The sequence below is a fragment of the Protopterus annectens genome, chromosome 11.part0 (genome assembly GCF_019279795.1).
Source record: "Protopterus annectens isolate FY-2018-M chromosome 11.part0, PAN1.0, whole genome shotgun sequence".
NCBI classification, from domain to species: Eukaryota; Metazoa; Chordata; order Ceratodontiformes; family Protopteridae; genus Protopterus; species Protopterus annectens.
Genome location: NC_056745.1, coordinates 510,898,628 through 510,926,426, shown reverse-complemented (window position 1 = coordinate 510,926,426; position 27,799 = coordinate 510,898,628). Strand labels below are relative to the sequence as shown.

General features: G+C 39.9%; 1 protein-coding gene across 1 annotated transcript in view; it reads left to right on the top strand.

The window, feature by feature from the left end:
• Positions 1-27,104, top strand: part of YEATS4 (YEATS domain containing 4) — a 577,312-nt gene extending 550,208 nt beyond the window's left edge. Inside the window, exon 7 of the mRNA XM_044088007.1 lies at positions 25,670-27,104. Within this exon, the coding sequence (XP_043943942.1) occupies positions 25,670-25,839 (170 nt within the window). The 3' untranslated portion in view covers positions 25,840-27,104. The remainder of the gene's footprint in view (positions 1-25,669) is intronic.
• Positions 27,105-27,799: the final 695 nt, after the last annotated feature.

The following is a 27,799-nucleotide window of genomic DNA, read 5'->3' as shown; positions in this document are numbered from 1 at the left end:
CTTCAGCAAGGAGGGTTTCAGAACTACAGGCCTTAATGGCAGTGCAACCCTTCCTAATCTTCCACCAAGATAGAGTGTCCATGAGGACTAATCCTACATTTATGCCCAAGGTGGTATCCAGAGTGTCTTTGAACCAGGCAATCCACCTACCTACCTTCTTTCCCAACCCACAAAACAGGGAAAGAATACTGCATGCTACTACTTGGACAGAACAAAACAGCAGAAAGACTGACCAACTTTTTGTAGCCTATGCAACAGGAAGGGAAGGAAAAGCTATTTCCAAACAGACAATCTCCAAATGGATAGGAAACTGCATACGATACTGTTACTCCTTCCATGGAAAACCAATTCCACAGAACATAAGACCTCATTCTACAAGGGCAACAGCCACTACCACAGCCTTCTTGTGGCAGCCAAAGACATTATTGAACTTGGACCTCCGTGCATACATTTGCCAAGCATTATAATTTGCCTCTATATTCCAGATCCCGAGCAGGGTTTGCCACTGCTGTACTGCAAGGGATCCTAAATAATCTACCTTTATCCTCCTCCCCTAGTTAGCTATGGTATTCTACCCACTTGTTATGACTGCAGATGCATCCATGAAGGACATAGTACAGTTTTGTACCTACCATAAATGTAGATGTCCGAACTGGATAGCATCTGCAGTCAGGATTACCCTCCCTCCTTCCCCTCTGTGGTACTCCTAGGGTGTTTACCCTCCTAATAGCTAGCTGTTGGGGGGGAGTCTTTTATGGTGTATTTGTTTGTATGTATGTATGTACATATATGCTTATTGTTGTGTTTACCTCTATCTATTTGGAAACATTGGCATCTATCCAAATTTTTAGCCTGCAAGAGGGCTACTGGCATCTGGGGCAAGAAACACTGAGGAAAATGGCGTCGGCTGATGCTTTTACCAACAGAGATGCGACATCAGCCCGGACTTTGGAATCCGGCCGACTGCAGGGCTGCCTGACGACAGGACAACCCACTTGTTATGACTGCAGATGCTATCCAGTTCGGACATCTACATTTATGGTAGGTACAAAACTGTACTTTTTGTAGGTTTAGTTAACTATGGAGTATGGCTAATTTGGATTCTTTTTGTTCATGTAGGGGCAAGAGAATTAAGGGATCTAGAAAGATTTTGTTAAAATACGTAATGGCTTCATCTAGGTGTAAAGAATGTAGAGGGCTCCAGTTATGGGCTTTTAGAATGGAGTTGAATATTGATGGGTGGAACTTGGTGAGGTTTGTGGTTGTTTTGTAGATATGGGGATGTTCTTCATCTCACATTGCTGCAGTCCTAACACTTGGGTAGTCCGCTGTCCCTCGGTCGGCCCGAATATCAGAGTATAAGGCTGACGTCGGTCAGGGCACATTTGACTGACATCAGAACGTCAGGGTACAAATGCGCATGACCGACGTCATATCCTCAGTCTTTTTTGCCGCATGGTCCGATGCAGAAGCAGTGTTGCAAGTGCCGTTCGGCGTTCTGAAATTTTTCGAATTTGGAGTTTCAGACCGAAGTCGGAGTTGGTTAAGTACCCCGTTGGGGAATATTTTGGTTTTTTCTTGCCTCAGTGGTTTACCGGATGTCAGAAAAAGTGAATAACTGTATTTCTTGTGGGAAACAGATACCGCATAGGGATTACCATAATTTGTGTATACCTTGTTTGGGACCTGAGCACGACGTTGTTGGGTGCCGCTTTTGTGCTAGGTTCAATAAGCACTATAAAGCGGAGGTTGGATTGTGCCAGGTTGGTCTTTGGGAAGCGGTGCAATTACAAAATGCCGTCGGATGCTCGCCCGGCTTCCTCAAAGAAGCGCAAGGACAAGGCAGTTAAACCTAGGTTAGAGAGTCGTCCGACGGGGCCGGTTCTTTAGGCGTCAGTGGAACCGTGGTTCCGACGGAGGCCTCTCTGGAGTCTCAGGGGGAAACCTTGATTTTACAGGATGTGGCCTCCCAGGAGGCAGGTCAGGCTGTAGGGGCTTCTCAGATTACTGTACTCCCTCCCTTCCTAAGGGGTCTAGGCCCTCTCTTTCTGCTTCCAAGGCTTCTCCTAGAGGCAGGTCTAGTTTAGCTTCTGTGGGCGTCACTCCTAGTTCTTCAGGTTCTGTGCCCAAGAAGCACATGCTTAAAATGGCAGAAGATTTAATTACTTTAATTAGAGGCTCTATGCCCCCTCCTGATAAAAGGCCTAGGATGGAACCAGTGTTGGGGATTGGGAGCAGGCTTGGATGTGTCTGAGTCTTCGGCTGAAGACTTACAGGAGTATGCTCATTATTCTGATTCTGATGTGGATGATTCTACTCCTTCAGCTTCTCCTCCTGAGGATTTTTCTTTTTCAGAGACCCTTCACTCCATGAGAGAGCATTTTAAATGGGAAGGTCAGGACTTCTCTGATTCCAGGAAAAGGCTTAGGGAATTTTTGTTTTTACCCCAGCATAGGCCTTTGGCTATTCCTCCTGTTCTGAATGTGGTGGAAGATGTATTTGCAGAGGCTTCTCTTAATCCTGATTCTTTGCCTCCTGCTCCTGTTAAACCTGATAGGTATTACAGGGTACCTGAAGCTCATAAGTATTTTTTTAAGAGTCCTAGGGCAGACCCTGAAACTGTTAGCCAGGGGCCTAAGGGTGTTAAGGCTTCTGTTGTCAAGAATCCGGTTCCTGCAGATAAAGAGGCCAGGGCCTTGGATAGATGGGGAAAGAAAGTTTATAATTCTTCCACTCTAGCCATGAGAGCTTTGAATTGCCAGTTTCACGTGTTGAAATATCAAAATTATCTCCTTTCACAGTTGAAATCTAAGGTTGATGCTCTGGCGGAAGGTATTGATTGTAAAGAGTTACAAGATTTAGTGCATGTTTCTGAACAGGTGGGTAAGCACTCTTTGCAATGTGGTTTTGATGCTGTACAGGCCTCGTCCAGGGTGGCTGCCACTGGGTCAGTTCTTCGCAGGCATGCCTGGCTGGGATCAAAATTTATCTGACCATGTTAAAACTAGGATTTTGGATGCCCCTTTGCAATCTGATGTCTTGTTTGGTTCTCCTGTTGAGGCAGTTTTAAAGAAAATGGAAGACAAGGCTAAGTCTATGCAGACTGTTAAAGAATTTTTACAGGTTCAGCCTCCGAAGTTTAGTAGAAATTGGCCTACTAAGGGGTGGACGTATCCTTCTTATGATTCCCAGTCTAGGGGTAGATCTAGACGTGGTAGGGGCAGAGGTCAGGGCTCTTTCAGGCCTAGGACAGGGAGTTCTCCTGCACAGTCTTCAGGTGAGGGTAGGGGTCAGTCCTTTCGTAAACAAACCCAATGACCTACCTTTTCAGCTGCCAGAACCTTCTCGCCTGGCAGCACCTTTGGGAGGAAGGTTGGCACTTTTCAAAGAAAATTGGAGGTTGATTACCCAAGACAGATGGGTATTGGACATCATACATCACGGTTACAGGTTTTATTTCCATACCTTGCCTCCTTTCAAGGGCATGCCAGACATTCCTCCTCAACAAAGAATAGAGGCTCACAAGCAAATTTCTCTGTTACTCCAAATAGGGGCCATACAGCCGGTTCCTATGCCAGAAAGAGGCCTAGGATTTTATTCTCGCCTGTTCCTTGTACCAAAAAAGGGGAACACGTGGAGACCAATTTTGGATTTATCTATCCTCAACACTTATCTGGACATTCCCAAGTTCAAGATGTTGACGTTACAACAACTTTTACCTCTGCTGGGCAAGGATCACTGGATGGTAACTTTGGATCTCAAAGAGGCATATCTTCATGTTCCTATCAGACTAAGTTGCAGGAAGTATCTGCGTTTTCGGACTGGGACTTCTCACTATCAGTTCTCTGCATTGCCCTTTGGCTTATCTACTGCGCCCAGAGTATTTACGAAAGTTCTGGCTCCAGTGATAGCTTTCTTCAGGCTGAAAGGAATACAAATCTATCCTTATTTGGACGATTGCCTGATTCTGGCTCAAGGAAGGGAAGAGCTTCTTCGTCATTTGGAATATGTGATAGCAGTGCTAAGATGCCTGGGGTATTCTGTGAACGAAATAAAGTCCAGTCTAGTACCCTCTCAAGACATGTGCTTTCTGGGTGTAAGACTGAATACAGCATCCCAGATGGCTTTTCTAACCCCGGACAAACAAAAGAATCTTTCCCTTTACTTCCATCATCTATCTCTTCAGTCCGGGCTGACTGCAAGGACAGTCCTTCAAGCCTTAGGGTTAATGGCATCTTGTATTCTGGTGCTTCCCAATGCCAAACTGCATATGAGGAAGTTGCAATGGTATCTCAAGAATGTATGGACACAGCACTGCCAGGATCTGGACACTGTCATTCCAATAATACCTTGCATTCAAAAGGAATTTTTGTGGTGGGCTCAGGAATGTCACCTAAACAAGGGACTCTCTGTGACCCGGCCAGAGGCGAGTCAAATTTTAACGACAGATGCCTCGGACAAAGCTTGGGGAGCTCATCTAAACGGAAAGTGGATACAAAACAAGTGGCCTGTCAGACTACAGCATCTACATATCAACTTGAAGGAGATGTTAGCAGTCCAGTTTGCATTAATAGCTTTCAAGGATTTACTTCTTCCAGGGCAAGTGTTGATTCTAACAGACAACACAACTGTCATGTGGTACATCAACAAGCAAGGGGGAACACATTCTTATCCTCTATGCAGGCAAGCAATGATTTTTGTGGGAGACTGCTCTCAGTTTACAACTAAGTCTTCAGGCAAGGTTTCTGCCAGGAGCACAGAACTCCTTAGCAGATGTGTTAAGCAGACAAATCATGGATCCCCACGAGTGGAAACTGGATCTTCATGTATTTCAGAAATTGACAGTGTCCTGGGGAACTCCAGACATAGATCTGTTCGCTTCTCCACTAAACCATCAGCTGCCAAAGTTTTGCACAAAGAGGTTTCATCCCACAGCCTGGAAAGTGGATGCTCTTTCTTTCAGTTGGAAAAATCTTCATGTGTATGCCTTTCCACCTCTGCCTCTCCTCCCAAAGGTACTTCTGAAGGTCAGACAGGACAAGCCAAGGATGATTTTGATAGCTCCAGATTGGCCTCGGCAGCACTGGTACCCATTACTGAGAAGTCTAGTGCGGAAGCCTCCATGGCCTTTGCCTTTGATTCCACATCTGTTGTCCCAGGAGGACAGTCATTTGCTCAATGTCAAACTTCACTCTCTTCATCTAACAGCCTGGCATATTCTGTTTTAAACCATAGAGGGTCTCAACTTCCACAACAAGTTTTGAATGTGATTTTGGAAGCTAGAAGGCCTAGTACAAGGAAAGTGTACGCAGATAAATGGAAGAGATTTTTGTTTTGGAGTGCAGCTAAGAATTTGGATGTTTCTGTGCCTGATTTAAGTGTGGCTCTTCAATTTCTTACTGAGTTATTAGACAAAGGTTTGTCCTTCTCTTCTATTAAGATTCATGCTGCAGCAATTTCAGCTCACTACGACTGTGACCCACCATTGTTTTCTCATCCTTTGTTCAAGCAATTTCTTAGAGGGGCAAAGAATATAAGACCCCCACGAAGGGCTCCTACTCCTGCTTGGGATCTCAATTTTGTGTTGGAGAAACTCACTCTACAACCTTTTGAGCCTGCAGCTACTGCTGAGTTGAAATATTTGTCATGGAAGACTGCTTTTTTGTTGGCCATTACCTCTGCAAGAAGGGTTTCTGAATTGCAGGCCCTTATGGCAGTTGAGCCTTTCTTAATTTTCCATAAGGATAGGGTATCTTTACGTACTAATCCTTCCTTTATGCCTAAAGTGGTTTCTAGTGTGGCTTTAAACCAAACTATTCATTTGCCTACTTTCTATGCAAATCCCCAAAATAAAGTGGAAAAGATTTTGCACACTTTAGATGTACACAGGCAGTTGCGATATTATTTGGACAGAACTAAAGGGTTCAGGCAATCTCAGCAGTTATTAGTTTCTTTTGCTTTGTGCTCTCAGGGCAAGCCCTTGTCAAAACAAACTATTTCTAAGTGGATTGTATTTTGCATTGCTTTCTGTTATTCCCATCATGGCAAAGAGATTCCAGCTGGGATTAGGCCTCATTCCACTAGGGCTACTGCCACTTCAACAGCTTTTTTGAGGGGGGTGGCAACTAAGGATATTTTGGAGGCAGCCATTTGGAGTTCAGTGCATACCTTCTCTAGGCATTACCACCTTCCATTGTACTCTAAATCCAGGGCTGGGTTTGCCACTGCTGTGTTGCAGGGCATTCTGGCAGCTCCTGCTTCATTATAGTTTAGCCATCCTCCCTTACCTCTGCTTTGGGATTCTACCCAAGTGTTAGGACTGCAGCAATGTGAGATGAAGAACATAGTACAGTTTTGTACCTACCATAAATGTAGATGTTCGAAGATCCACATTGCTGCAGTCCAATTACCTCCCTCCTTCCCCTCTGTAGTTTGAGGTGGTTGTGTGGGTTGGGTTATCCATCTGAGGTATATTGTGTTTATTGTATATATTGTATATATTGTACATATTCTTGGTGTTTGGCTGGTTGGTTGTTTAGCTGTTGCCTATGGGTTTTGACCTTTTTCTTTAGGGTCTTCTGACATCTGGGGCAAGAAAAGACTGAGGATATGACGTTGGTCATGTGCATTTGTACCCTGACGTTCTGATGTCAGTCAAATGCGCCCTGACCGACGTCAGCCTTATACTCTGATATTCGGGCCGACCGAGGGACAGCGGACTACCCAAGTGTTAGGACTGCAGCAATGTGGATCTTCGAACATCTACATTTATGGTAGGTACAAAACTGTACTTTTTGGTACCTGGTTTTGGGTTCTGTATGTGAAAGCAGGTAGATGATCACTCAGGAAATCGGGGAGCGAGCCTGAGTTAGTGAATTTCTGTGGATGTAATACTAGGATCCAGTTGAGGGTTGTTTCAGGTTGTAAACATTTTTGTATATGCTTGTTTGGAAGAGGGCTTGGGTTAATAAGAACACAGACCACTTGAAGCCAAGTTTAGTAATTCAAAGTCTAAGCAACGTCTAAGAATTGAAAGGTGGTGACTAAGATTAATGCCATATTAATTCAAAGTTATACATAAAAGATGGCAAGAAAACACAGATGATTGTGTCAGTTGAATGTTACAAGATGGAACGAATGGAAAAAGCGAGAGAAGCTTACTCAGAGTAACAGATTGAGTACTACCAAGAACTGTTAGTCTAAATGAAATAGAGGCAGCAAATGAAAAAAATATCAAATGTTACAACATATAGTAACTAGTTTATATGGCAGACACTTGTCACAAGAAATATATGAGAGGTGATCCTTCTGCCAAACAAAGAGTAATTTCAGGTATGAGAAGGAGGAAGAAGATGGATTAATGGTAGATGACCGAGGTGAGGTGTTGCAAACTCTTAAGTCAAGAAAGATTGCAGATTCCTGGATGACTTATTATCAAGGAGTCTTACAAACTGTTTGGCTCACTGAGAACCACTCCATCACACCACCAGCAGAACTGTTTTAACAGTGTCAGGCCAGTAGAGTATTCCAGAAAGGAGAATCTAGGAGTAACAGAGAATTACAAGTTAGTAAGTCTGGCCTCAGTGGCATAGAAAATCATAAAAAGGATACTGAGTGAAAGGTTGGTGAGCTTCCTAGAAGACAAGTAACTCAAATATGTTAATCAGTATTACTTTGAGGCTGCAATATCCTGCAATTCATAGTCCATCACTTCATGTCTGGGTTAATGCAGAAGTGGATCATGAGTATTCAGTGGCCATCATCTGCCTGGATTTCAGCAAAGCCTTAAATTCTGCTCTCCATAGGGGCCTTTTAAGCAAAGTTAAAGAGGTGGGAGTAAAAGGAAAATAGTTAACTTGGTGAACACATGGTTACTGCATAGGTCAGGAAAGGTGATAGTGAGTGGGGAACACTTTCCAAAAAAGAGGCAGGTAAGTAGTGTCTCATGTGGTCAATTCTGAGATTTATGTTAGTCATTTTTGTGCCTTGGGTATTGCAGTTAGCATAAACAGCAGGTTAAAATTCTTTGTGGATGAGTGAGTGATACTTGGCAAGTTAACCTAACTGAAGGATTTGTTACATTCATCACTGACTTCTACTAGCATTTAAACAGCTGCATAGAAATGTCAGTACCTGCCCGCTGTAAATATAATGGTAAATTCATGAATAATGGAGCTTTTTTATTAATATATCATATAACAGAAGAATATAATAAATGTAAGATATCCCCATCTCCTTACCATAAGAGCACACTGAAACATGCCATCAAGGAACTTGTGAGGGCTATCAAAAAATATAAAGCAGAGTATGAGCTTAAAGTCACTATAGATAAAAAAGAAAATCATAAATCTTTTTTCGTTTTTCAGTTATGTCAAGAAGTTATGGAGTAATGTCATACCATACATTCCAACCCTAATGATACAACCAGTATATTAGCAGAGAAACTTAGTACCAACTTTAATCCACCTACTCACATTAGTTTCCCCTGAAATCACTTTGGAACAAGTCCTAGAATCCCTGTCAAATGCTAAAAATAATGCTGACATTGGACCTAATATACCAGGCTACCTTCTCATCAGTGCAAAGTAGATCCCATCCAAACTTCTATTTAAACTATTCAGTCTCAGTATATTCAGAGTGTCTGTGCTTGATGTCTGGAGATCAGCCAATGTGACTTCCCCCTCTGCAGAACTGGGTAATTAAAGGCCCCACAATCTCCCCAGTCTTGTATACAAAGCCATGGGATGTGTCATAGCAGAACTCATTTATGTAGTCTCAGGCAACTTAACTGATCAATACCACAGCCAGTTTGTTTTTTAAAGGCCAGCTCCTGTCTCCTAAAACTAGTAAATTAATTTAAAAAGGTTACAGAAGCTATTGATAATGGTCACAAACTTCATACTGCTTATGACAACCTGTTTAAGGTTTTGACACTATTCTCCACACTGGCATTATTGAAAAAGTAAACAAACTGAATGTAAACCCCTGCATTATTGTTTGGATTACAAATTGGATATACCAGGTTGTAAAAGTTGCTGGTATGCTTTCTTAAAGTAAAATTATAACAAGTGGGGGTACCATCGGGTTCGATGTTGGGCCCTCACCTGTTTGGCATTTAATTTACAGGTATCTGAACCAATATCTCAGTAGTTGGGTTGACCAGGTTTGCAGAATATCCCAGAAGTTTGGTTGGCCAGGTTTGCTGATGGCTATAAGCTGGACACTATTATTTGTTCATCCCTTTATACTAAACATGTTGAGCAAGGGCTAGAGTATGCACAAAGCAGTCTCGAGCTAATTGCAGAGGAGTATAGCATAGTAGCATTCAAAAAAAATGCTGCTCCCACTTCATACATTATAAATGACATTCTTCAGACAGATAGGATCATAAGAGAACTACGTACTTATTTGAACAACACTTTCTCTCATTCAGTCATTGTGTTTATTTCTGTCTGTCCCAGTTAATTTCCAAGAAAATATACCCAAGCTCCAGTGAAGTAATCCTATTAGTCTTCTCTTCTAATCTCTTGTCAGATCCCTCATCAGTTACAGTGCTCCTTTTGATATTTATAAATCCAGCATCTCGCTGAATTAGAAAAGCCACAGAGATTTCTAAACAAGAAGATTAAAGACCACAAGTCCTTCAAATGTTAGGGAGATTAGCATGACTGTCCTTACACTCAATAGCTTATCAGCTGCTCTGAATTGAACTATGTCTTGCATTTCAAGCCATTTAGGACCCAGTTCTGTTTGACTTATTTCTTTGCAAAATCAGTTGCTTTGCAAATGCCTGTACTAGGGAACTAAATCTGGGTGACACTTTCTGTGGAGGGAGTGGTTCCTAGACCAGCGTGTTCTCAGGATGTGGAAAGAGTTACCACAATGGGTCATACAAAGTACCACTTTAGCTACCTTTAAAGCAAGTTGTGATGATTGGATGGGTACACACAAATTTACGCCAGGGCTATTATGTATGTCCCTGCTTGATTTACTTGAAAAGGGTGGCAAGAACTTAAGTATGCCTGCTTAAAAGCATATACAGCTAATCATTGAATGGTCTTCATGATCACTTGCCTAGTATTGCTCCCAAACATGTTCCCTGAAAATGAAACTTCATAAATTTAAATTAAAAAGAAGCATTCTCCTCTTTTTTCCCAGGGCGGCTGCAGTAGTGCAGCGGTTAGTGTTGCCACCTCACAGCAAGAGGTTCTCTGGTTTGTTCCTCGGCTGGGGTGCCTTCTGTGCAGAGTCTGCATATCCTCCCTGTGGTTGCGTGGGTTTCCTCTGGGTGCTCCGGTTTCCTCCCACTTCCCAAAGACATGCTGTAGGTGTATTGGATACTCTAAATTGGCCCTAGGCATGAGTGCATGCGTGTGTGTGCCTTCTGTGGAAGGTTGGGCATCGGGCATGCAACTCGAAACTGTAAAACTCCACTGACAATCATGAGCAGACAGGTGATCCACTGTGGCGATCCCTAACTGGGAAAAAGCCGAAGGAAGAAGAGTCTCCTCTTTTTTTTCCCAGTCCCCACCCCCAGCAAGTCTTACATCACCCTTTAGCTGCAGCAGACAGGAGTCCTGATTTTCGTCAGTTAACACAGATTATACATTTGATTAAAAGATTGAGAGATATGCAATTAAAATTGGAGTCCTGGTTAATAGTTGTTAAATGTGCATAATCAAAGTTTTTGGACTCATGATATGTATTTTAATTCAAGTTATTAACAAATGAGTTTAAGTTGGGTGATTGAAGGGTTAATTCCTTTCTTTTTCCCTGTTAACCAGCTGCCAGTTTTCCCTGTGTCCAATTAGAATGATTTGATCAGTATTTAAATGTTTATTTTGTAATTCACCTTTGTCTGATGAAGTTTACACTGTCTAAACGAAAGCGCTTATGATTTGTGTTTTATTTTTGTTTTTATTTTTATTCATATTAAAGTTTTTTTTTTACATTGAGCCTTGAGCTTGGTGCTTGCTGGATCCCTATCTGCCTGTTTGTTTATTTTCTTCAGTTTGCTTCAGCATATTTGGTTTCTAAGTTGGGTATTTGTTTACATATCTGACTGGAGATCAGCAGAGTTGCTGCATACCAAACAAGATGAAATATTTCTATATATATAAATATTTACAAAAATGTATAAATATGACAACAGCTTTCACTAGTATACTAGCAGACCACAGATGTGTGCTCCCAAGTAGCCCATTGGATGGGACCCATAAACTGTATATCAGCAGACAGCTTTTCTTGGGCACCATCACTAAAAGCTTATGAACTGTAAGAACTGATAAAAGAAAGTCAGATGCTGCTCACTAGCACACGTGGTGAGGGTTACAGTGTGGTTTTAAGGAAATATTGCTTTACGGATTGGGTGATGAACATTTGCAATAGGCTTCTAGATTGGATAGTACATATCAAAGTTACTGCCTCATTCAGAAGAACCTGGAAGAGAAAATGCTGTGACAGCTGAAGGGTGCTAGCTGTAGCATTTGAGCAAACTACGTAAACCTCAAGTTGTCTTCTTTTGACTCATGGATTGTGTTTGCAAACATGTTTAGCCCAGACTTTGACTGTTACCAGTCATTCTTTGTATCCTCATTTCCCTATGCTAGAATATGTCATTTAACCAGTTTTAGCATTTCCATTGATTGATTGTTAGACCAACTAATCCATCCATTTGCTAAAACAATTAATGCAAGCGTTTGCCGAGTGATCTTAAACAACTATGTGTAAGTACCACATTATATTCACCATGTGTCCAAGTTTCTCAGAAGCTATTGACACAGTTTGCCATGTCCTGCTTTACATGAAAATTTGCAGCACTGGCTTCTGTACAGCTTCCTTATGCATGGCTTTGTAGATGTCTAAATATCTAAACAGTTTAGGAAGTGGGGAAAATGTCATTTCCCAGGTTCATATTTAACTGGTACTGGAGTACTTTGTGTCAGTGCTAAGACCCCTGCACTTAATTATGTAGCTCTGTGATGTGGAATGAATGTTCCAAAGTGTGCTGCAACTGTGGTTCTACCTACAGTCATTGGCAATACTGAAGACAGGCCTTCAGTACAGTAAGCTGTGTTGCACAGCTTTGCTAACCTAGCAAAATAGCTAAGCATATCCATATTTGTATTAAATACTGAAAAAAGGAAAGCTGTGCTTGTCCTTACTAAACAGCCCTTAGAAAATAACTAACTCTGTTAGTCTTATCTTTAGGAGACTGTTTGGACTACAATTCTGCTAGACAGTTTAAAATTTAATGGTTATATTACTAACACCATACAAAAATCAAAATGATTGCTTGGTAGCCTCCAAAGAAAGTTAACTGCATTCTGCATATGTAAGCTGTATGGATTAGTAATGCATTCTGCATATGTAAGCTGTATGGATTAGTAATGTAATGTATAACAATTTGATTTTGTTTGTTCAACAGACTGGAAGTTACCAACTGCAAAGCTACCTACTTTGATTACTATTGACTCCAAGACTATCCAGAGCAAGTCACAATATACAACCTACATGTTACTCCTAAAATACTTTACCATTATAGTTATCCAGCCCTCTAAGCCCTGTGTAGAGCTTAGATCAGCTGATTCCTCCTTGCTGAACAAAAGCATCTTTCAGCAAGGTATGGTTTGGCAAAGGCCTGTTTTATCTTTACGTCATAAGCTTAGGGAACTTTCTCCCAATTTATTTTAGAAGCATTAATGTACAGCGGCACTAAAAGTAAAATAGATCGATTTGTACTTTTAACTTGGTCGTTGTTGTTTTCTACCTTTTCATAATACTTTTGAAGAATTTGAATTACACAGTTGCCTCTTTCATCTGACTACAGATAATACATCTTCCACCTTTATTTGCTGACCTTGTTTCTTCTGTACAAATCTCAGTTCCTGTGTTCTCGCTTCCTTTCAATTATCACAAACTCTACTCTGCACTATTAAATCTACAAGCTGTATGTATTTCTTCCAGTCTTAATTTCTGCTTACCTTTTACATCACATTTTCATACTAAACCTTCCATTTTTTTCTCCTCCATCATCTTCTTGCACAAACTACTGACATTCTGCTTTCTCTTTCTAGATGTGTATTGTCATGTTCTGTTTCTATAGCATCTCCTTTTCTTCTGCACCTTTCTAGTGTTTCCTTAAACTACTGTCCCCAGTTATCCATAGTTCTCTCTCATTGTATTATACTGTCTTTTTTTTTAACAAATATCTTTATTAAATTTTCATGTATGACATAAGCAATCTTACATTTATATAAACAAAAATAAACCATACTACCAAATTCTCAGTTGCAAGTATTATATATTACAAACTATGCCAACACAACTGTAGCTGCAAACATTATATGTTGCTTATAACATATCCAATCATTGTTAGTCAGCCATTATGTAGCTTATTCAAATCCTGCATTTTCTTAAACCTTGTTCCCCCTCTGCATGTATTGATCCCACACTTCCATTTTTCCTATGTAATTTGCTCTTACTCTTTTCTAAAGATTCAAATTCCAGTTTTATCTCTGTTACGATCTTCGCTACTTCTAGTAAAGTTGGTTTAGACTTTGATTTCCATTTTCTAGTAATTGCTTTTTTGGCAGCTATCATAATTAGACTCTACAAGACCTTACTATGTCTAGGCCAATTCCCATTCTGTACCATAGCTAAAAAAAAATAATTTCTTAAGTTATACCAGTTTTGCTCACCCAGCATCTCTGAGAGAGCAGTCTGCAGGGAATCTTTAAAGTCTTCCAACTCATTACACTCCCAGAAAATATGTTCCCAGTTACCTCTTTCTTTCCAATCACTCCTCCAACATTTCCTGTCTACCTGAGAAAAATTCTTTGGAGTCTACTTGGGGTATAAAAATACCTATTTAAACAATTCCAAGCAAAGATCCTAAATCTTCTAGACTTTGTTTCTTGGGAGACATGTGTATATATATATATATATATATATATATATATATATATATATATATATATATATATGTGTGTGTGTGTATATATATATATATATATATATATATATATATATATATATATATATATATATGTGTGTGTGTGTGTGTGTGTATATATATATATATATATATATATATATATATATGTGTGTGTGTGTGTATATATGTATGATTTGCTTATCCAGTCTCTCTTCCGAATACTTTCTAACCTCCTCTGATTGATTCTTATAGTTATCATACAATATTGTATATGCTCTTCTAATTGGTCCTTTCTTAATTACAACTTCTGTTCTAGATTCTACTAAAAACTCAACCACTGCTGGTCTTTTGTTTAGGACCCCCCATTTCTTTCTTTTTGCCTATACTCTGATATCAGCCCTTGATGGGGAAAGCAATCTCTAACCTGCACTCCTGTTAAGTTCTTGGCATCTTCCAATTCTGTTAACTTTACCTCTCTAGTTATTTGATCCCAATACCTTGGTTCCTTTCTCAGTTTTGTCCAATAAATTATATCCCCCTCTTGCCTATTGTCTGTATCCCTAATTGCAGACACCCCTATAAGCAGAATGTCCTTTCTCCATTCCTGTGTTGGCTTTCTGCTACTTTATGAATATACTATTCTGTATGATTATTGTTATTCTCCTTAAAGGTCTGCATCCAAAACCCAGTCTCTCCTTGATATTCTTCATCTCACATTGCTGCAGTCCTTACTTATGGGTAGTCCGCTGTCCTCGGTCGGCCCGAATACCAAAGTATTAGGCTGACGTCGGTCATGGGCGCCTAGATCTGACATCAGAGCGTCAGGGTATAAAGGCGCATGACCGACGTCATATCCCCAGTCTTTTTTGCCGCATGGTCCGATGCAGAAGCAGCGTTGCAAGTGCCATTCGGCGTTCTGAAATTTTTCGTTTTCGGAGTTTCAGACCGATACCAAGTTGGGCTAAGTACCCCGTTGGGGAATATTTTGTTTTTTCTTGCCTCAGTTACTTACCGGATGTCAGAAAAAGTGAATAATTGTATTTCTTGTGGGAAACAGATACCGCATAGAGATTACCACTCGCTTTGTATTCCTTGTTTGGGACCGAGCACGTAGTCGGGTGTCGGTTTTGTGCTAGGTTTAATAAGCGCACTATAAACGGAGGTTAGATTGCGCTAGGTTAGTCTTTGGCAAGAGGTGTAATTATAATATGCCGTCGGATGTTCCGCGCCTGCTTCTACTAAGAAGCGCAAAGACAAATCTTTAAAGCCTAGGCAGGATGATTCGTCCGTTTGGACGCCGGACCTTTAGAAGCTACAGCTGAACAGGTGGATCCGGCTGAAGTTTCTGTTGAGTCCCAGGGGGAAACTTTGATTTTACAGGATGTGGCCTCTCAGGAGGCAGGTCAGGCTGAAGGGGCCTCTCAGGTTACTATTCTCCCTTCTATGCCTAAGGTGGTTAGGCCTTCTGCTACTGTTTCTAAGGCTCCTTTTAAGGGCAGGTCTGTCTTGCCTTCCTCTGGTGTCAGTTCTGGTTCTTCAGGGTCTGTGCCTAAAAGCACATGCTTAAAATGGCAGAGGATTTGATTACTTTAATTAGAGGTTCTATGCCCCTCCTGATAAAAAGGCCCAGGATGGAGCCAGAGTTGGAAAGTTTGGAGCAGGCCTCAGATGATTCAGAGTCTTCTGCTGAAGACATTCAAGATTTCCCTCCTTATTCTGATTCTGATGCAGAGGATTCCACTCCTTCTGCTTCTCCTCCAGAGGATTTTTCATTTTCAGAAATTCTGCATTCCATGAGGGAGCATTTTCAGTGGGAGGGACAGGATTACTCTGATTCACGGAAGAGACTTAGGGAGTTCTTGTTTTTACCACAGCATAGACCCTTAGCTATACCTCCGGTTTTGGATGTTGTTTCAGATGTTTTTCGAAGCTTCCCTTAATCCAGATTCTGTGCCTCCTGCCCCAGTTAAACCGGACAGGTATTACAGGGTGCCTGAGGCTCATAAATATCTGTATAAGAGTCCTAGGGCGGACCCAGAAACTATTAGTCAGGGGCCTAAGGGTGTTAGAGCCTCTGTTGTTAAGAATCCGGTTCCTCTGGATAAGGAAGCTAGAGCTTTGGATAGATGGGGTAAGAAGGTGTATACCTCTTCTACTTTAGCATTGAGAGCTTTGAACTGCCAGTTTCATATGTTGAAGTATCAGAATTTCCTCCTTTCTCAGCTAAGGTCTAAAGTGGATGCTTTGGCAGAGGTCATAGAGTGTAAAGAATTGCAGGATTTAGTGCATGTTTCTGAACAGGTGGGTAAGCACTCTTTGCAATGTGGTTTTGATGCTTTACAGGCTTCTTCTAGGGTGGCTGTCACTGGTTCAGTTATTCGTAGACACGCCTGGCTTAAGGATCAGAATTTGTCTGAGCATGTTAAGTCTAGAATTCTGGATGCCCCTTTACAGTCTGAAGTTTTGTTTGGTCCTCCTGTGGAGTCAGTCTTAAAGAAAATGGAAGACAAGGCTAAGTCTATGCAGACTGTTAAAGATTTTTTGCAGGTACAACCTCCAAAGTTTAGTAGAAATTGGCCTACTAAGGGTGGGCGTACCCTTCTTCTGATTCTCAGTCTAGGGGTAGATCTAGGCGTGGTAGGGGCAGAGCTCAGAGTACTTTCAGGCCGAGACAATGGAGTTCGCCTGCTCAATCTGCTGGTGAGGGCAGGGGCCAGTCCTTTCGTAAACAGGCCCAATGACCTACATTTTCAGCTGCCAGATTCTTCGTGCCTGGCAGCTCCTTTGGGAGGAAAGTTGGCTCTTTTCAAGCAAAATTGGCATTTAGTCACCCAGGACAAATGGGTATTGGACATTATAAACCGAGGTTACAAGTTCTATTTCCATACCATGCCTCCTTTCAAGGGCATGCCAGACGTCCCTCCTCGGCAAAGGATAGAGGCTCGCAGACAAATTTCTTTACTTCTTCAAATAGGAGCTATACAGCCAGTTCCTCTGTCAGAAGTGGGCCTAGGATTTTATTCCGCCTGTTTCTAGTTCCAAAGAAAGGGAACACGTGGAGACCAATTTTGGATTTATCTATCCTCAACACTTACCTGGACATTCCAAAGTTCAAGATGCTGACTTTACAACAACTTTTACCTCTGTTGGGAAAAGATCACTGGATGGTTACTCTGGATCTCAAAGAGGCTTACCTTCATGTTCCTATCAGGCCCAGTTGCAGGAGGTACCTGCGTTTTCGGGCTGGAAATTTACATTATCAGTTCTCTGCATTGCCCTTTGGCTTATCTACTGCCCCCAGAGTGTTCACAAAGGTTCTGGCTCCAGTGATAGCATTTTTCAGACTAAGAGGAATACAGATTTATCCTTATTTGGACGATTGCCTGATTATTGCACAAGAAAAGGACAAACTTCTTCATCATCTACAGTATGTGATGGCAGTGTTAAGATGCCTAGGGTATTCTGTGAACGAAACAAAGTCCAGTCTAGTACCCTCTCAGGACATGTGCTTTCTGGGTGTGAGACTGAATACAGCTTCCCAGATGGCTTTTTTGACCCCGGACAAACAAAGAAGCCTTTCTCTTTATTTTCATCAAATGTCTCTACGGTCCAGGCTGACTGCAAGGACAGTCCTTCAAGCCTTGGGGTTCATGGCATCTTGTATTCTGGTGCTTCCCAATGCCAAATTGCATATGAGGAAGCTTCAATGGTATCTCAAAATGTATGGACACAGCACTGCCAAGATCTGGACACTGTCATTCAGATAATACCTTGCATTCGGAAGGAGTTTTTGTGGTGGGCTCAGGAATGTCACCTAAACAAGGGACTCTCTGTGACCCGACCAGAGGCGAGTCAGATTCTAACGACAGATGCCTCGGACAAGGCTTGGGGAGCACACCTCAATGGAAAATGGGTGCAAAACACGTGGCCTGTCAAACTCCAACATTTGCATATCAACTTGAAGGAAATGTTAGCAGTCCAGTTTGCATTGATGGCTTTCAAAGATTTACTTCACCCAGGGCAGGTGTTGATTCAAACAGACAACACTACTGTCATGTGGTACATCAACAAGCAGGGGAACCCATTCTTACCCTCTTTGCAGGCAAGCGATGATTCTGTGGGAAACTGCTCTCAATCTACACCTCAATCTTCAGGCAAGGTTTCTACCAGGAGCACAGAACTCCTTAGCAGATGTATTGAGCAGACAAATAGTGGATCCTCACGAGTGGAAATTGGATCCTCATGTATTTCAACAGTTGACAGTGTTATGGGGAACTCCAGACATAGATCTGTTCGCTTCTCCACTGAATTACCAGTTGCCAAAGTTTTGCACAAAAATGTTTCATCACACAGCTTGGAAGGTGGGCGCTCTATCATTCAGTTGGAACAATCTGCATGTATATGCCTTTCCACCTCTGCCTCTTCTTCCCAAGGTACTCTTGAAGGCCAGACAAGACAAGCCAACCATGATTTTGATAGCACGGATTGGCCTCGACAACACTGGTACCCACTACTGAGGAGCTTAGTACGAGAACCTCCATGGCCTCTGCCTTTGATTCCGCACCTTTTGTCACAAGAGGACAGTCACTTCCTCAATGTCAAGATTCAGTCTCTACATCTAACAGCCTGGCATATTCTGTTTTAGACTCTGGAGGGTCTCAGCTTCCACAACAAGTTTTGAATGTTATTTTGGAGGCCAGGAGGCCGAGTACCAGGAAAGTTTACGCTGATAAATGGAGGAGATGTTTTATTTGGAGCAAAGGAAAGGACTTTGATGTCTCCAAACCTGATTTAAGTGTTGCTCTTCAATATCTTACTGAGTTATTGGACAAGGGTTTGTCTTTCTCCTCAATAAAGGTCCATGCTGCAGCCATTTCTGCTCACTATGATTGTGACCCTCCTTTATTCTCTCATCCTTGGTTTAAGCAATTTCTTAGAGGGGCAAAGAATATAAGACCCCACGTAGAGCTCCTACTCCTGCTTGGGATCTCAATTTTGTGTTGGAAAAACTTACTCTACAACCTTTTGAGCCTGCAGCTACTGCCGAGTTAAAGTATTTGTCATGGAAAACTGCTTTTTTGTTGGCCATTACCTCTGCAAGAAGGGTTTCTGAATTACAGGCCCTCATGGCAGTGGAGCCTTTCCTGATTTTTCATAGGGATAGGGTATCTTTGCGTACTAATCCTTCCTTTATGCCTAAGGTGGTTTCTAGTGTGGCCTTAAATCAAACTATTCATTTGCTTACTTTTTATGCAAACCCCCAAAATAAAGGGGAGAAAATTTTGCATACTCTGGATATTCACAGGCAGTTGCGTTATTATTTGAGCAGAACCAAGGAGTTCAGACAGTCTCAGCAATTGTTTGTTTCTTTTGCTTTGGGTTCACAGGGTAAACCTGTTTCAAAACAAACTATTTCTAAATGGATTGGGTTTTGTATTTCTTTCTGTTATTCCCATCATGGTAAGGAGATTCCTGCTGGAATCAGGCCTCATTCCACTAGGGCTACTGCTACTTCTATGGCCTTTCTAAGGGGTAGCTACAAAAGACATTTTGGAGGCAGCTACTTGGAGTTCAGTGCATACCTTTTCTAAACATTACCACCTTCCTCTTTATTCTAAGTCTAGGGCTGGATTTGCCACTGCAATTTTACAGGGCATTTTAGCGACCCCTAATGCTTTATGATTTTTACCATCCTCCCTTTCCCGTTGCTTTGGGATTCTACCCATAAGTAAGGACTGCAGCAATGTGAGATGAAGAACATAGTACAGTTTTGCACCTACCATAAATGTAGATGTTTGAAGATCCACATTGCTGCAGTCCAATTTACCCTTCCTCCTTCCCCACTGTAGTTAGACTTAGTGCTATGCTTTAGGTGATGGTTGTTGTTGGGCATGTTTTTGGGAGGTATTCTGTTTTTGGCTGTGGCCTTTCTGGTTTGGCCTTCTGACATCTGGGGCAAGAAAAGACTGAGGATATGACGTCGGTCATGCGCCTTTATACCCTGACGCTCTGATGTCAGATCTAGGCGCCCATGACCGACGTCAGCCTAATACTTTGGTATTCGGGCCGACCGAGGACAGCGGACTACCCATAAGTAAGGACTGCAGCAATGTGGATCTTCGAACATCTACATTTATGGTAGGTACAAAACTGTACTTTTCTTGAACTTCCCCGTTTCATCATCATCTCTTTCCGCTTTGAGTAATAGGTTTCTGTTTGTCCTATGTATAGGAGCCTTAACTGTGTTGCTCTGAAATACACATTCAAATTGGGTAATCCCAATCCGCCCTTTCTTTTGGAAAAACAAGATTATCCCACTTGACTCTTGTCATGTTCCTCTCCCAGATAAAATCCCTCAGCTCTTTATTAATTACTATCCACAACTTCCTCTGGTTGATAAAAATATGCCTGACCTGTGTATAAGAATAAAGGGACTAAAATATTTTAACTGCTTGTATCTTACCATCAATATCCATATAACAGAGATTCCATTTTCTCAGTTTTTATATTATCTTTTGTTTAGTCTCTTCCCACTTATCCGGAATCACTTTTAATCCATACTCCTAAGTACTTCATTTTATCATGTCCCCATAAGTATGGATATTGCTGAACTAATTTGTATGTGGGTACATAATTTATCACTATTGCTTTTGTTTTAGCTTTATTCATTTTGTATCCTGAAAAGATTTGAAACTGTCTCAATATGTTCCACAGCACTGTAATGCTCCTTTCTGGTTTAGTCAGGTATAAAATAACGTCATCTGCAAATAGAGCCAGCTTTTCTTGACTACCATACCAATTATGTCCTTTAATTTCTGAGTCCCTTATTTTCTTTGCCAGTGGTTCAAAATATAATGCAACTAACAAAGGGGAGAGAGAGGTCACCCCTGCCTGGTTCCTCTACTGAAGCAGAGATTATCAGATAGGACCCCAATCACTTTAGTTTTTGCCTCCGATTTTCTCATATATCCTCTCAATTAATTTTAGCAGGGAATGCAAATGCTTCCATTGCTGTGCTCATAAAGTCCCAGCTTACTCTGTCATATGCTTTCTGTGCATCAAGACACACCAACAACAATGGTATTTTTTTTACATTCTGCTTCCCTCTGGTTCATTAGTATTCTGTTAATTTTGTCAAATGTTTGCCTCCCCTCCACAAAACCACAGTGATCCATATCTATCAATTTTGGCATGACTTATTCCATTCTTTTAGCCATTATAGACATAAACAGTTGGTATTGAAATGGGCCTGTATGAAGCTGGATCTGATGAATCTTTACCCTTTTAGGCATTACAGCTACTACTGCTTCCTTTGAGGATGTTGGTACTTCTCCTTTTAAAATGCTGTTAAACAAAACCTTCCAGGGCTTTATCATTTTCCCCCTCATAGCTTCCAAACTTCCAGAGGAATACCATCTATTCCTGGGAACTTTTCTGTAGACTGGTTATACATCACCATTTTTATCTTATCTTCTCCTATCCTGTTAGTAATTGAGCCTTCTCTACCTCTAACCTTGGCATATTTAATTCTTCCATAAACATTTCCATTTGTACCTTTTCTTGATTTCCATATTTCTCTGCTAACAGACTTTCATAGAATTTCCAAAATATTTCTAATACTTCTACAGGATCCCTTGTTACCTTCCTTGTTATACGTGTCTAAGCTTGGTGATAGCCCTTTCTACTTTCTATTGCCAGAGTCATTGTACTAAAAGTTTTTATGCTTATAGTTATCAAAAAACAGTTGCTTAAGAGCAGTCTTTCCAAACTCATGCATATTATTGAGGTAATCCCTTATTTTCTGTTTAGCATTCTGCAGTTGCTCCTCTTCTTGTTCTGCGAGATTCCCCCTATTTTGCAATACTTTAACATTTCTCAGTCCTTCTAAATAATTCTTCTTACTTCTTAACCTTATCTCCCCTTCCTTTATTTCCACCCTAATTTGAAACTCCACTTTAATTTTATCCCACTCCGGAAAGCGCCAGTGTCTCATTTTATTTCATTACCCTGTGTTTTTATTTTAGTTATTATTGGCGCATGATCTGAAATAGTTATTGGGTGCATATCACGACTTTCATTTAAATGCACATGTTTCTGTAAAATGTAAATTCTGACTAGCCTAGCCCAGTTTTTGTATCTTGGGGAATAGTATGTAAATTCACTTCTTCCATGCCAAATGTTTTCATAAATGTCTTTAAAAATCTACCCTCCTTTGTTATATTTTCCCTTCTGGGCCCCACCCTAGACACAGCTTCACTTTTGTAAATCAGTTTCCTGTCCCCACCTATAAGTAATGTTCCTTGCTGAAAGCGGATTATTTATCCCAGAATTTTCTTAAGCTCCGTTGTAGCAGTTTTCGGTGGAATATAAATACATGCCAGTGTAATCCTCTTCCCTTGCCAGTAGCCATTTCTTTCTTTGCCCCAGGTGTTCTGCTGAATAACCATCCTGAAAACCTTTCTTTATCAATTTCACGTGTTCTGTGCTTTCCAAGTGTGTCTCCTGTAGCATAGCTGTTTGCATTCTACATTTTTTAATATAGTTCACTACTCTTTCTTTTTTGTATTTTGTGTGAGACCATTAACATTTAAAGACATTATAGAAAGCATCATATTCTTGAGAAATTATTATTCCCACCTTTTATGTATAACATATTATTTTTCTTAAATGTCTAGTTCCAGCTTTTGTGTGACATGTGTGTATTGTTTGGCAGGTTAATCTTTTATACAGTTGTTTCTTGTCATCTCCATTTGGGCCTATGTCGCATCTTATAGAACTTTTTGTTTTATTGAAACCCCTCAAACAAAAATACACACACATCTCCAATACCCCCTAAAACCTATTAACTTAATATTAACACACAAAACTATGCACATCTTCCAGTGTTGAAGTTTTAACCTCTTAATAGGAATAAATGTTTCAAACTGACAGTCACACACAGAAACTTGAGCTAATGTAAAAGAAAGAGTGTCCATGTTAAGATGTTTTGTACAGCCTGTAATTCTAAGTGCCATCTGTTTTTGTCTTTCTTTATAGCTCTCTTAGCTAGGAAAACACTTGAATCCTTTCAAAAAAATATTTTCTCCAAGCCATTTCTCTTTATTAGATTGTCTGCTAGATACATAATAACCAGACACAAAACTGTTTGCTAGAAAAAAAGCTTTATAATATTCAATATTCTTTTTCATTTACTTGTTTTCTCTTAAAACCTGTGACTAGATTAAGCTGATGGCATTAACCTATGCAAGAATGAGAGAAAGCATACTAGTTTTTCTTTTGTCTTGCTCTGTTAACCAGATTTTTTATTACATCGCAATGCCTACATTTCATAAAATTGAACAAGGAGAAAGAAAGAAAAAAAAAACAGGAGCACCTATTTACATTAGTTTCCCCATTACACTTAAAAATAACTGAAAAAACTTTGCTTTATAACATGCAAAGACAATCATGCACTATTTAAATAGTACGATTAAGAAAAAATGTTGTTTTACTTACAGTTAATGTTCTCCCTCCTCTTCCCCTCTCCTGTGTATTTTTCTGAACCTTAATGACATGAAGTAGGGCTTATGCTTCAGAGTCCCATACAAGTTTAACAGTGAAAAAAGTCCAATATTTCCAGATTTTCTTGTCCTGTCAGGTTTCACAAATATTATTGCTTTGTAATTGTCAATTTCCAAGTTACTGATTTTATTCTCCAAACGTTAATGACATGAAGTAGGGCATATGCTTTACAGTACCCTACAAGTTTAACAAATTCCAAGAAAGTCCAATATTTCTAGATTTTCATGTTTTATTCCTGTTCATTTCCAGCTCCCAAAACCTGTGTCTGCTTCATTTCCAGTGTACTCTCAATTCTTGTAGTCAACTATTGCGCTTTTTTCCCCCTCTAAAACATTTCCATTGAAACATTGGAAAAGCTTTCACTAGCACAGTTTCTCTGTGTTCTTTAATACAAGAAGAACATGAAGCAGAATCTCCTGTTTCACAGCTCACTTTTTGTTGAACAAACTTCCATAGTTCTTCCTTAGCATGTACTTCCTCAGAAAATTATTTTGTTCCTCCGAGGAAAAATATTTTAAAGATAGCTGGGTACAACAGTTTGAATTTCATACCTGCTTCTCGACATTCCCTGAATAATGAAGTAAATATACTCCTCTTCTGCCTGGCATACAATGAGTAGTCATTCTCGATAAATACTCATAAATACTCTGCTGTCTTGTCAGAATCAACTCTTTCTACTGGTAAGATTGCATCTTTACTGTTAATGGTCTAGGTTGTTTTCTGATAGCCAGGTTTGGAGCATGCATACAATATTTCCTTTCAATTAACCATTCCTGTTGTGGAATACCAGTCCAGTTGCTTATTTGTTCTTTCATAAAATTAATACTGTCTGTTCCTCCCAGCATCTCTGGTACAGCAGAAAATCTCAGGATATCCCTATGTGCTTTGTCCTCTAATTCTATTATTTCTTGAAACATCTCTTATTGTACACTCTGTCAGCCAGCCTTTACTTCATTTCAGTCTCTGAGATTTGCAGCTTTATCACCTTATCTGAGTATCTGTTTTAAGCTTCTTCCATTTTTTCCAGCCTTTTATTGTTTGAGTTGATATACTACATCAGTGTTTCATTTATTTTAATCAGGTCTGTGTGCAGTTGCCTTATACTTTCCTGTAGGTTACTGGAAGTCATGTCTGGAGCTTGCACTGCTTTTTGCTGAACAGCTACAGTACTTTTCACTGTCAGTGTTTTTTCATTGCCTTTTGTGGCTGATTTTCCCTGAGGTCTTCTGTTTCTTTTTTCCTGGAATCCAGGCAGTACACTTACTAGCCAGTTACTGAAATTTACCCAGACATCTAGGCCCATTGGCTTTCTCTGCCAAGTTCCAGTTTCCATAGTGGGAGGGCTAGAATTAAGCAGTTACTCAATGTGCAGCCATCTTGGAAGTCTCTTGTATTATCCTTTCATTCTTAATCCTTGTACCTAGTTCTTATTATGAAATTTTTCTGTATTTTCTTATACGCCCCATGCTTTTCATATTATTTATAGTGTTTTGTTTCATCAGTTTGGTTCTTGGCTGGGGTCCTTCAATGCAGAATTTGCAAATAAAATGAAGGCATGCATAGAGACATTTTGAGTTCTCCATTTTCCCCACACATTCCAAAGATATGTGGTTAGGAGAATTGGCCTCTTTTAAACTGACTTAGGTATATGTATAGTGTCTTTGAGTATGTGTGTGCCCTACAGTGCATTGGTGTCCCATCCAAGATTGGTTTCTCTGTTATGACCCTTTTATCACCATGATAGGCTGTGGTTTCCTGCAACCCTGAACTGTATGAAACTAGTATTGAAAATGGAAGGGACAGAGTAATAATTTAAAGCAGGCTATGATCGTGTTGCATAATTCAGAATGGTCTTCGGTTTGCTTAGTGCCTCACATTTCAGTTTCTCTTGAAACTATGGCTTGCATTATGTTATTGTTTGTTTTCAGCCACCTCAGTGTATACCTTATCTGCTTTCATAAGAAGTTTATTTATGAACTAATTGCACAATGTTTACATTTATTAATTTCTTATTAACCCATGTGTCATTGTGGAGAAGTTTCTCACTAAGACGTCACTGAAAATGGGCCTTACTCAATGAATAACTTGGTTACCAAAAATAAAATAAATGAATTCATCTTAATTGTGTTGGAAATGCTTTTTACTATAGTAACTTTAAATGTTTCTTTCCAGTTGCAGAACTAGAAATAAGAACAAGGGAGAAACTGGAAGCTGCCAAGAAAAAGACTAGCCTTGAAATTCAGGATCTTAAAGAAAGACTGAAAGCAAGTCGAGAAACCATCAACTTTCTGAAAAATGAAATTAGGAGGATGGAAGAAGATGACCACATTAAAGAATCCTGATTCAGCTGACTTAAGTGCTTTTGCATTAAATCAAAAGTACTGAATTCACATTGAGCAGTATATTGAGAATTGACTTGCACTAACTGGAAAGTATTTCTAAACCATCTTATTTGATGGTAGAACATCAAACAAGATATGTATGAAAATCTGGTTTTCATAATTAATTATAAATATTTTGAGTTGAAAAATTTGTATTTGTAGTCCTTCAGTTAATACAGTGTAAATAACATATTTAGTTGGACTGAAACATTTTTTAGGTGTTCAATGGTGGGCTTACTCCCAGCCTCCAATAGTGAGAGCTGAGTGCCACAGATGTTTACAGCACTAGAAATGCACATTCTTGTGCCAGTTACTGTGAGGTTCACTTTTACAGGTGAAGTAAAAATGCTTACATTGATTACTCTTGTAAGACTAGCATTGTTTCTAAAGTATTTTATAACATTTTATTTAAACACGTCATTGTATATGACTGATGATAAAGCATCAAATAAAATGAGTATGGAATATTGCATTTATAATATTGTTTCTAACTCACCAGTGAATGTTGTGATGCATATAAGAACTTTACCACTTGGAAAGAGAAATACTGGCTTTCTCCATTTATTACATTGTATTGTTTGTGTGCTAAGGCCTTTAGTTATATATTGTGTCACATACCACCCCAATCATCAAATGTGAGGTGAGTGCTACATTTAGACTGATTTGTGCTCTCCATTCTCCCTTTGTCAACACCAGCTGAATGAATTAATGCAAAATGGTGCTCAGCATATTTCTTTGAGTTACTGACCAGCTGTCTAAAACAGAAGTTATTTTAGCTCTAGCATGATGCCAGTCCTGAGAAAAAGTGCTACAAATACATGTCAGTTTTTCCAGTTTTCCTCTTTTAATTCCCTTCCCTTTTAAGATTGTTGTACACTGTTTTCTTGTCAGCTTTGTCTGCTACATCTTCTCCAAGAAAGGAAAGCTTTTCTGTTGGATGTTAAGCCTCTCTGTATTTACCTTTAGCTGGTTTTATTGATTCCCAGTATTTATTGCTAAACTGTGATCATTATTTCATAGATGGACAGTAGCATTCCTATTTTAGTGGTCCAGCCATTGGGTAGTTCCTGACTGTTTTGCTTGACAGCTGTGTGAGAATTTGTCTGTTTTTGTATGTTTACAATACAGTAGTAAAAATAAAAGATACTCAACGTTATTATATTACTGTACTCTTTTAAGCCTTTATTTTTGTATATAGTACTTTAATAAATGCACGTAAACTTTTACATTGTCTTTTGAACATTTTTGAACATCATGTTTATTACATTCCTTAAATGTTCAGTGTTTAGAAGGACTGCTATGGCTAGATACTGAGAACATATTTAACCTGTCTTGGTCTTGTATACAGTATGTATCAGTACTCTTGGTTCATATTAATTAATTAGTGTTATTGTGCATGTTGCTTTATGCTAAAGTGGCTAGATAGGGACTGCTACACTAACATGACTGTTATTCAATTAAGGGTTTTCCCTCCCAGAATGCACTGTTTCCATTTAATGTATTTCATTGCTTTTCCCTTTCCTTAACGCTGTGTGCTGTCTTCACTTTGAATTTTAGAATAAATGTATTCAGAATCTCTGGTCTCTTTGAAAACCTTTGAATACAGATACTTACTTTGATTTTTGTTTGTCATTTAATCAACAGACTTTGAGACATTTCTTATATTGTTGACTAATAGTGACTTTTTAAGAAGCTGATTTTTAAGGAGTAAGAATGTCTTGCCCTCACAAACTCATTCCGTCAGTTGGAATTTTCACGTTTTCTTTTTCTCTTGCTTGAACTGCCAATTTTTAAAGAACTGACTGTTTCTCTAGCAGTAGTTCATGTGCTTTTGGATCCACTAAGATTTGTTTTATAACTTTAGTGAAAGAGAAAGAAGGCAGAGGTGCAAGTACCTTGCCAAGTTTTTTTCCTTTGGCAG